The sequence below is a fragment of the Penaeus japonicus genome, unplaced genomic scaffold (assembly GCF_977035675.1).
Source record: "Penaeus japonicus unplaced genomic scaffold, GWHDUDI00000001_assembly GWHDUDI00000036, whole genome shotgun sequence".
NCBI lineage: Eukaryota > Metazoa > Arthropoda > Malacostraca > Decapoda > Penaeidae > Penaeus > Penaeus japonicus.
In genome coordinates, this window is record NW_028234438.1 from 17,098,365 (window position 1) to 17,108,364 (window position 10,000).

At 44.2% G+C, this 10,000-nt stretch overlaps 1 protein-coding gene across 1 annotated transcript in view; it reads right to left on the bottom strand.

Moving 5' to 3' along the window:
* The window catches only part of LOC122254258 (thrombospondin type-1 domain-containing protein 7B), a 197,372-nt gene that overhangs the window by 43,811 nt on the left and 143,561 nt on the right, over positions 1 to 10,000 (bottom strand). The window contains 2 exon segments of the mRNA XM_086531825.1: positions 4,588 to 4,767; positions 6,412 to 6,539. Of these exon segments, the coding sequence (XP_086387951.1) occupies positions 4,588 to 4,767; positions 6,412 to 6,539 (308 nt within the window).

Here is a 10,000-nt window from a genome sequence, read left to right on the forward strand (position 1 = left end):
AAGGTTAGAGAACTGCCCCGGAGCGCCATAAATGAGCGCGTGAGTGAAAAGCAAGATACAAGAACCACACACGCACACACATACACACACACACACACACACACACAAACAAACACACACACACGCACACACAAACACACACACACACGCGCGCGCACAGAAGCACTCAAACACACACACACACACACACACACGCACACTAACACACACACACACAAACACACAAACACACACAAACACACACACACACACAAACACACACACATATGTGTATGATTATATAACACTTAGGGGTAGACAGGTAGGTAAATAGTTAGATAGATAGGTAGATAGACAGGCAAATAATACCCTACATAGATATACATATCGGTAGGTGAAAAGATAAACAGATATATAAATAGACAGACATATGAAGAGGTTGATGAATAGATAAACAGACAGACATGCATTCATGCGTATTTAAATATACACATTCGTTTATTCATTAGCGTGTGCGTACATTATGAAAAAAGTCCCGAATCCGTTATAAATAACAAACGTGGAATAATTGCTCCATCTAGTAGTATTTCGCATCTTCACCCTTTTTCTTCTAGTGTCATTATTTCTTCAACGTAATTCCCAACCTACAAAGGAACGAGGGGAAAATCGGCTTACTATTCCTCTTGTTACGAGATGCACTTGTCTCGACCCCAAAAATCATGGCGATTATTGCACAAGCCATGGCGTGTACCGTAGTTCAACCCGGGGCTAATGAGGTGATTTTCTTCCGCTCCGCTTGGCCAACTTTTGTACTGTACTCGACGTCGAGGTTATCCGGGGGGGGGGGGGGGCGATTAAAAGTTTTTAATGATCAGTGAGTGGCCATCCAAACTTGTGGCTTGATGAATCCCCCAAAGATTAAAAACTACTGCTGAGGGTAAAAGGGTCTTTGCGATTCCGTCCAGTGGTACGCGAATATTTTTTTTTTTTTTTTTCAGAACGTGCAACTCAAAATTCAGCAGAACATAATCAGGAAAAAGTATTTTCTAACGTGGGAAAAAAATGTATAAATAGGATAAATAACCCTTAAAAAATAGGGAAGAGAATCCGAAATAAGGAGAAAGAAGTCCTAATTTTAGCGTAATATCGTGATTACTTTCTATATATAGCAAGCTCTCAGCGAATGTGCAATCTCAATCTCAAGATGAAAACCACAAAGTTTGAAGCATATACTTCCCAAACAACTCGTGAGTCTTAAGTAAGTGAAGCAAAACCCCGTTTTTTTTTAAATGAAAATCAAGAAGTCGTTTTAGATTGAAAACTAAAATTAATGAAGGAACAGTAACCACACTTAAACATGTTAGAACACATACACACACACACACACACACACACACACACACACACACACACACACACACACACACACACACACACACACACACACACACACATAGACCATGACACGTCACTTAAGGTCAAACACAGTTAACAACATTTTCCTAGGAATTTGGAGCTCAGGAACACAGTGCTCTCACTCACTTAGTCGGAACGTAACTCAATAGGCGCCCGCGTGTCTACACGCCCGCCGCCTTTGCTCTTGGCTTAATATGATTCCCTATCGTTTATTGCAACGGAATGCAACCGAAATAGCGTCTCCACACTGCAGAGGCATTGCTAGCCTTCTAAAGTATACATTTACAGGTTATATACACACGTAGAGGAAAAAAAAGCACTAACAAATATGCACTTTGCAATTACGAGTGTCGTTGCATAAAGAAAGTATCTCTTTGACTTGTTGCTGGCGAGATGCTGAAAGCTGACCTGACTTGTTGCAGGCGGCAGAGGCTGAGTGCTGATTTGACTTGTGGCAGGTGGGGTAGCTCTTCCGGCTGGGTGCTGAGTGCGGACGCGTTTCTGACTGGCTTGGCGATTCCATGGTAACAAAATGCGAGGTGGAACTCTGCATCGGGGTGTCACGTGATCCACGCCACATACATATAGCTAGAGACTATATGAAACTATATGAACTATGAAAACGTATATAGTATATAATTTTCTTTCTTTCCCCTTTACCCCACACTCTCTCTTTCTTCCCCCCCCTCTTTCTCTTTCTTTCTTTCTTTCTCTATCTCTCTCTCTCTCTCTTTCTCTCTCTCTCTCTCTTTCTCTTTCTCTCTCTTTCTCTCTCTCTCTCTCTTTATCTATCTATCTATCTATCTATCTTTCCATCTATTTCTCCCTCTCTCTTCGTCTGGTTATACACACACACTTTCTCTCTCTCTCTCTCTTCTCTCTCTCTTTTCTCTCTTTATCTTTCCATCTATTTCTCCCTCTCCCTTCGTCTGGTTATGCACATACACTTTGTTTCTCTCTCTCTCTTCTCTCTCGCTCTCTCTCTCTCTTCTCTAAGGGCAAACACACATGAATAACTTACAAGCATAAGAACATACACGGTCGCACATACATATTCCAATACCTCCACACACACACACACACACACACACACACACACACACACACACTCACACACACACACACACAAATGAACCTAACGGAAAGACGAGATTATGTTAACGTCATATAAAAGAGATTCAGCCATTTGCCCTAAAAGACGACCCCCCCATCCCCCTCCCCCTCCTCCTACACTTCGAACGACCTTCACCTTACCCCCCTCCCCCCCCTATCACCAATCCTATAGGACGACCCCCTTAGCACTCCCCCCCTCCTCCCCCCTACCTAGTACGACGAATTTACAGGTACCCCCCCCCCACCACATCCCATCCCCGCCCTATCACCGATTCGGCCAATCACTGCACTAATATAGAAGTTTTTTTTTTATTTCTTTTTTTTTCTTCTTTTTTTCATATTTATTCCGGGTGAAATTTCGAGGTGAGAAAACATGCCTTTTTCACTTTATCCGAAACTCTTTAAACTCGGCTGATGTCGATGTTCTCTTCTCTTTCTCTCTCCTTCTCGCTCACTCTTTTTCTCGTCTTCTCGGTTTTCCTTACTCCTTCTTTCTCTCTATTGCTCTTTTGTCTTTCCTCATATTCTATCTTACGTCTCTCTTTCTCTTGCGCGTTTTATCTGTTTCTTCTCTCATTGCCTCTCGCCTCTCGCCCCCCCCACATCAACCTCCCTCATTTTTATTTTATTTCCTCATACTCCCTCTTTCTTTCTCTCTCATTCTTTCCCTTCTTCTGTCTCTGTCTGTCCGTCTGTCTCTCTCTCTCTGCCTCTTGGTCTCCCCTGTTATTATGTCCATCGAATATTATTTGCATATGTATGTTTTTGCTCTTGTATTCTATATAATGCAACCATCAATATAAATTGCATCTTTCATGTCATTTTGTTTGTCACTACATACACATATATACATATGTATACCTACGCTCGTTGCTTCACCTATCTGTTCACCCTTCTCTTACTGTCTTTCTCTGCGCAAAAGCTATGTGCAGATGCAACACTTCTTTCAATATCACGTGTCACATACGTGATTCTCACATATCCTCAGACAAATCATACATTGGGGTAGAGAGCAGAGGAGCAACTAGGGCTCCTCCCTCTCCCTCTCACTCTCTCTCCCCCCATTCTATATCTCTTTTGCTCTCTATCTCACCCACCTCCTCTTTCTCTCTTAATCTTTCTTTCTCTCTCTCTCTCTCTCTCTCTCTCTCTCTCTCTCTCTCTCTCTCTCTCTCTCTCTCTCTCTCTCTCTCTCTCTCTCTCTCTCTCTCTCTCTCCCTCTCTCTCCCCCCATTCTATATCTCTCTTTTCTCTCTCTCTCTCTCTCTCTCCTCTCTCTCTTTATATATATATATATATATAATATATATATATATATATATATATATATATATTTATATATATATATCCCTCTGCCTCTTTTTCTCTCTTCTTACAAACTTATTATTTTTTTTCCTACTCGCTTGAGGCCATTTCGTTCCCTCGACAATTTTTGTTTTCCCTTCTCTTTTTTTAAGATTTTATCTTTTAATTTTCTCTGGAAATCACTTTTGACAGCATGCGGAAGAGCTTTTAAAAATACTTATGCACGCTCAAATGTACGTGTATTCTATTTTATTCCTTGGGAACCAGATCTATATTTACATTACTATGTATGTATGTATGTATGTATGTATGCATGTATATATGTAAGTATGTATGTATGTTTTTTTTTGTATATATATATATATATATACATATTTATATATACATGCATATACATACATACATATATATATATATATATACATATATATATATATATATATATATATATATATATATATATATATATATTTTATATATATATATGTGTATGTGTATGTGTATCTGTGTGTGTCTGTATATACAGTATATATATGTATGTTTATATGCAAGTATGTGCCTCTGGATTCAGAGTATCTTTGACAAAATTAGTTTTGAGGGACATTCCACGAATAACAACAATACTCCAGGGATTCCAGTCCTCTCTTTGTCACACTGAACACAACACAAAGTATTAAAACATTAAAAACACAACCATACCGTATTTATGAACAACTCCAAACACACAGAACATAATTGGTAAACCTGTATCACACTGAACAGTCTTGTACTGACCTCTGCACACGTGGGGGAGGCTCGACGTGCACGCACAGGTCATCGGCGACGGGCACGTGGTCAGCCGCACGCACGCACGTCAGCTGTCGCGTCTGCACGCCGCCTCCGCACCTGACAGCCGCCTCCTCCACGCCCACGCTCGCCACGCAAGGTCCCCACGCGGAGCTCACCCACTGGTACCTGCGGGAGGGAGGAGGGTCGCCCCTTGTGAGATCTGACGGAGTGGGAGGGGTGAGGGAGGCGGGGGGGGTGAGGGAGGGAGGGGTTAAGGGGGAAGAGGAACTGTGAAGGGGATGGAGGGGGGGGAGGGAGGAGGGTCGCCCCTTGTGAGGTCTGACGGAGTGGGAGGAGGGAGGGAGGCGGGGGGGGGGGTGAGGGTCGCCCCTTGTGAGATCTGACGGAGTGGGAGGGGTGAGGGAGGCGAGGGGGTGGGGGTGAGGGAGGAAAGGGTTAAGGGGGAAGAGGAGCTGTGAAGGGGATGGAGGGGGTGAGGGAGGAGGGTCGCCCCTTGTGAGATCTGACGGAGTGGGAGGAGGGAGGGAGGTGGGGGGGGGGTGAGGGTCGCCCCTTGTGAGATCTGACGGAGTGGGAGGGGTGAGGGAGGCGGGGGGGGGGGGGGAGGGAGGGGGTAAGGGGGAAGAGGAACTGTGAAGGGGATGGAGGGGGGGGAGGGAGGAGGGTCGCCCCTTGTGAGATCTGACGGAGTGGGAGGAGGGAGGGAGGTGGGGGGGGGTGAGGGTCGCCCCTTGTGAGATCTGACGGAGTGGGAGGGGGGAGGGAGGCGAGGGGGTGGGGGGTGAGGGAGGGAGGGGTTAAGGGGGAAGAGGAACTGTGAAGGGGATGGAGGGGGGGGAGGGAGGAGGGTCGCCCCTTGTGAGATCTGACGGAGTGGGAGGAGGGAGGGAGGCGAGGGGGGGGGGGGGGAGGGAGGGGGGGGGGGGGGTGAGGGGGGGGAGAGGAGTGGAAGGGGATGGAGTGGGGGGGGGTGAGGGTCGCCCTTGTGAGATCTGACGGAGTGGGAGGGGGAGGGAGGGCGGGGGGGGGGGTGAGGGAGGGAGGGGTTAAGGGGGAAGAGGGGGGTGTGGGGGGTGAGGGTCGCCCCTTGTGAGATCTGACGGAGTGGGAGGGGGGAGGGAGGCGAGGGGGTGGGGGGGTGAGGGAGGGAGGGGTTAAGGGGGAAGAGGGGGGTGTGGGGGGTGAGGGTCGCCCTTTGTGAGATCTGACGGAGTGAAGGGGGAGAAGAAGGGGTGTGAGGGGGTTAACGGGGGAAGGGAAGAAGGCGGAAATAGGATTGTGAGAGGGATGAAGGGGGAAGGGAGGGAGGGGGGTAAAAAGAGAGGAGGATCTGTGAGGGAGAGGGAGATGGGGGTGAAGGAGGAGGAATAAGCTTTGAAGGGGATGGACGGGGAAGGGGGAGGGATGAGAACAATAAAAATAGGAGGGTGGGGGGGGGGAGAATCAAAAGAGAAAGAAAAGTATGATCGTAGCCAAATCTAATATAAAGCTTACCTAGCCACATACGCGCGCACACAGGCTATCACAGGTAAGAACACACACACACACACACACACACACACAAACACACAAACACACACACACACACACACACAGACACACACACACAGACACGCACAAACATACACACACACACACACACATAAACACATACACACACACACACACACACAAACACAGACACACAAACACACAAACACACACACACACACACACAAACAGACACACACAAACACAAACACACACACACACAAACGAACCCATATGCACGGGCGCGCGTAATATCTGCATAAACCACAAGATTCCTACCTGGTGTCACACGGCTGAAGACTCGGGTCGGGGAGGGTGTGTCTCTCCAGAAGGTGAGGACAAGGGACGCCGTCGCCATGCTGAAGGGCCTTCCCAGTCCTCCGTCTCTCCCTCACCTCCCGCACCACCTTCAGGAGGAGAACAAGAGCATCGTCAGGATCTCGCCAGCATCAAAGCAATTGCCTTGTGATGATTTGTGATGACTTTCATATATAGGGTCGTTTTTTGGTGTTATGTTTGGAAGCGTCTTTATCGTAAATCGTGTTATATGCGAGAACTGGTTGAAATGTTTTATTTTTATTTTTTTTTTTTTATTGATCATATTAGGTCATTGGTATTTACTTCCCATTGGCCTCAATGCGATGGGATTTTATGCCCGACACATGATCTCCTATCACGTCATTTACCAGCGTCACACTCATTACGCAATTCCCACTGGCCATCACTATGAATCATCCGCTTGGCAATTATGTGTCCATTCGATAATAGTAATGACAAACCGACAAAAGCCGAGATCTGACGCAATTGATCGCTACAATACTGATAAATCACCCAGACAAAGTTAATGTCCATTATCTCCCTACATCAAGCGGAGGGTAATAATTTGCTCATTAGCGACGTAATTAATCCACTAATTGTCCCGTGTATGCATGAGATAACAGCGCAACTTCCAGTGATGGCTGTTGAGTTTATACCAGAGGGGAGGGAAGGGGAGGGGGAGGATGGGAGGAAGGGAGGGAGGGAGGAGAAGAGGAGAAAGAGGAGAAAGAGGAGAAGGGAACGAAGGAGAGGGAAGGAGAGAGAGGGAGGGAAGAAAATGAGGAGAGGGGAGGGGAGGGAAGGAGAGGGTAGGGAGGGAGTGTGGGAGAGGAATAGGGGAAGGGAAGGAAGGGAGAAAAATGGGGAGAGGGGAGGGAAGGAGAATGGGGAGAGAAGAGGGAAGGAGAGGGAAGCAGAAGCTCTAACGGGGAGAGGGAAGGCAAGGGTGAGGGGGGACAGAGAGACCAGAGTGAAAAATGTAATTATGAAATAGTATCTGGCAATCCTTCGTTAATATACAAAGCAAACCATAAAAGTGAGATAATTCCCTGAAACAGGTAACAATACCTTGTTACATCTCCCTCCGTCATTATGAATACCGATATGTTTTCTCTCTCACATGCCTCAGTGGACGGATAACCTTTATTTTTATTCTACATTTCCCTGGTCCTCTCTTTTACAACCTTTTCGGCTCTAAAAAGGTCTTCTCATTGAACTTTTTTCACGATTCGTTCACTTAAAATGTCACTTGTTATCTCACATTATCCGAGCACTGAATACCACTTAAATTTCTTATATGGTCGTTAGGTTTATTTATTCTTGACATACCCGTTTTGTGAGGAAATACCAGGTTTATCTTCATACCTTCGCTTATTACTGGTACCCCTTAATTCTGTGACTGTAAGAGAATTCACATGACTTTACGAAACACTTTTATGTACCAAAATTAAGAAAGAAAAAGAAGAAGTAAAAATGAGTTTCTTTGCTCATTTATTCATTTTTTTTGACATACCCAAATTTAAAGTGTATAACCCAAAAGGTCACAAAAATCGACTTTGGTATTGAAAATATAGATCAAATAACTACCGAACACGATAGTTTATCAAACACTAGTAACTGTTCTATCGTCTCTGTGAACATAATCTTAACATCGAATAGGCACAACAATTTCATCAGCTTGGGTGACAAAAGGGGGGCTCTATAAAGGCGACTCTTTGACATGCCACAAGGTCCACGGATCACAAATAGATAAAAGCAATCTCCTCTAAGCTATGTATGATTTCTGCAATGCTAGAAATACCGCATTGTTGGCTTTCCTCACTAGATCCTTTGACACTTGGAGTGCGCTCGTGCATAAACAAACTGTCCTCTGTGTGTCTTTTTTTTGTTGTTGTTGTTTTTTGTTTTAATAATTTCCTTATACATAGATGGTTTCACGAGTATTTAGTCACAAAGGGATGAATTAAGAGGCCTACCCGAGTTCACTTGTTTACCTCATTAAAAAAAAAAAAAAAAAAAAAAAAAAAAAAAAAAAAAAAAAAAATCTGAGACTATTTAAAAAATACTATCATTATTGTTATCAGCGTTATAATAATAACAATGATAATATCGATAGTGATAATAGTGTTTGTAATAATGATGATAATAACAGAAGTGATCTGGTACTATCAATTCACTCCTTGGTATTTAATTGTTCGTATAACCATCTACGTGTAAAAAAAATAAATAAAAAAAGCAAAACAGAAGCATAGTGTACAAGTGCATGTCTTCGTTTAAGTTCAAAATCACACACAGGAAAAATTCAGTCTACATGAAAATCGGAACATATTTCAGTCAAAAAAAAAGAAAGAAAGAAAGAAAGAAAAAAAAAAAAAACGGAAAATGCCCCCAAAATAAAAGGGAAAACAAAGAACTTACCTACAATCGAAACATATCGCATCCAACAACACAACAACAAAAACAACAACAAACAAACAACTGCAATAAAAAAAAAAACAAAAAAAACCGACGCACAAAACCGAACGTACTCTCCGATGGCGTCTGTTGATCAGGACAGAAGACCTCTGTCCTCCGGGAAAGATTCCACGGCGGGAAGAGCCAAACTTTGTATCGTGTTAAGGACAAGAAGAAGAAGAAGAAGAAGAAGAAGAAGAAGAAGAAGAAGTTGAGTAATCAGCTTAGCATCTGGAGGGGATTGGAGGGTTCGATTCGTAGCGGCGTTTCTTGCGTGCGGCGGTTATCGGACGCACACAAGCGCACGCACTCACGCATGCAGACGAGAGCTCGCTTTCGTACAAGCACGTATACGCATACGCACGCTGGTACTCCTCTTTGTATTTTTTTTTTCTCTCTTTCTTTTTTTCTTCCTCACTTCCTCCCTCCTTCCCCCTTTTGTCTCTCCTTTCCCCCTCTTTCTCCCTCCCTCTCCTGTCTGTCTCTCTCTCTCTTCCTTCCTTCCCCCTCCTCCCACCCCCCCTTCCCTCCCTACTTCTCCCTTCACCCTCTTCCCCCCTCCTTCCCCATCCCCCTGCATTCTTCCCCTTCCAATGATAACAACGCTTACGATAATAACAATAACAACAATAACAACAATGATAATGATAAGCAATAATACCAGCAATATCACTTCAGTTATTAGCCTCAACCAACGGGCGAATCACATCAACTAAAATCCTCTTTTTCTATCTCCCTCGTTTGAGTATCAACCATAAGAGAAACAACCAAACAACCAAAGAGAACAAACGCCGTAGAGTGGTGGACATAATCAGATTAAAACTTCGAATGCTCCGACAATGAAGTTGAGGAGGAAGTTGCTGGGAGGAAAATAGTATTCATCAGTGGATTTGTTTTTTTTTCGTTTTTTTTTGTTTTGTTTTGTTTTCAAACTTGTCTTTAAGTACTTGCTTTTGTTTTTAAGGTTTACGGGATGTGTTGTCTTTTATTGGACTTTTATCAGTGAATTGTTCTTGGAGTGTGCCTTTGGTTGCTATGGTAATGATGATATTGATCGTGATGTTGATGTTGATAGCAATATAGATATTGCAGCAGC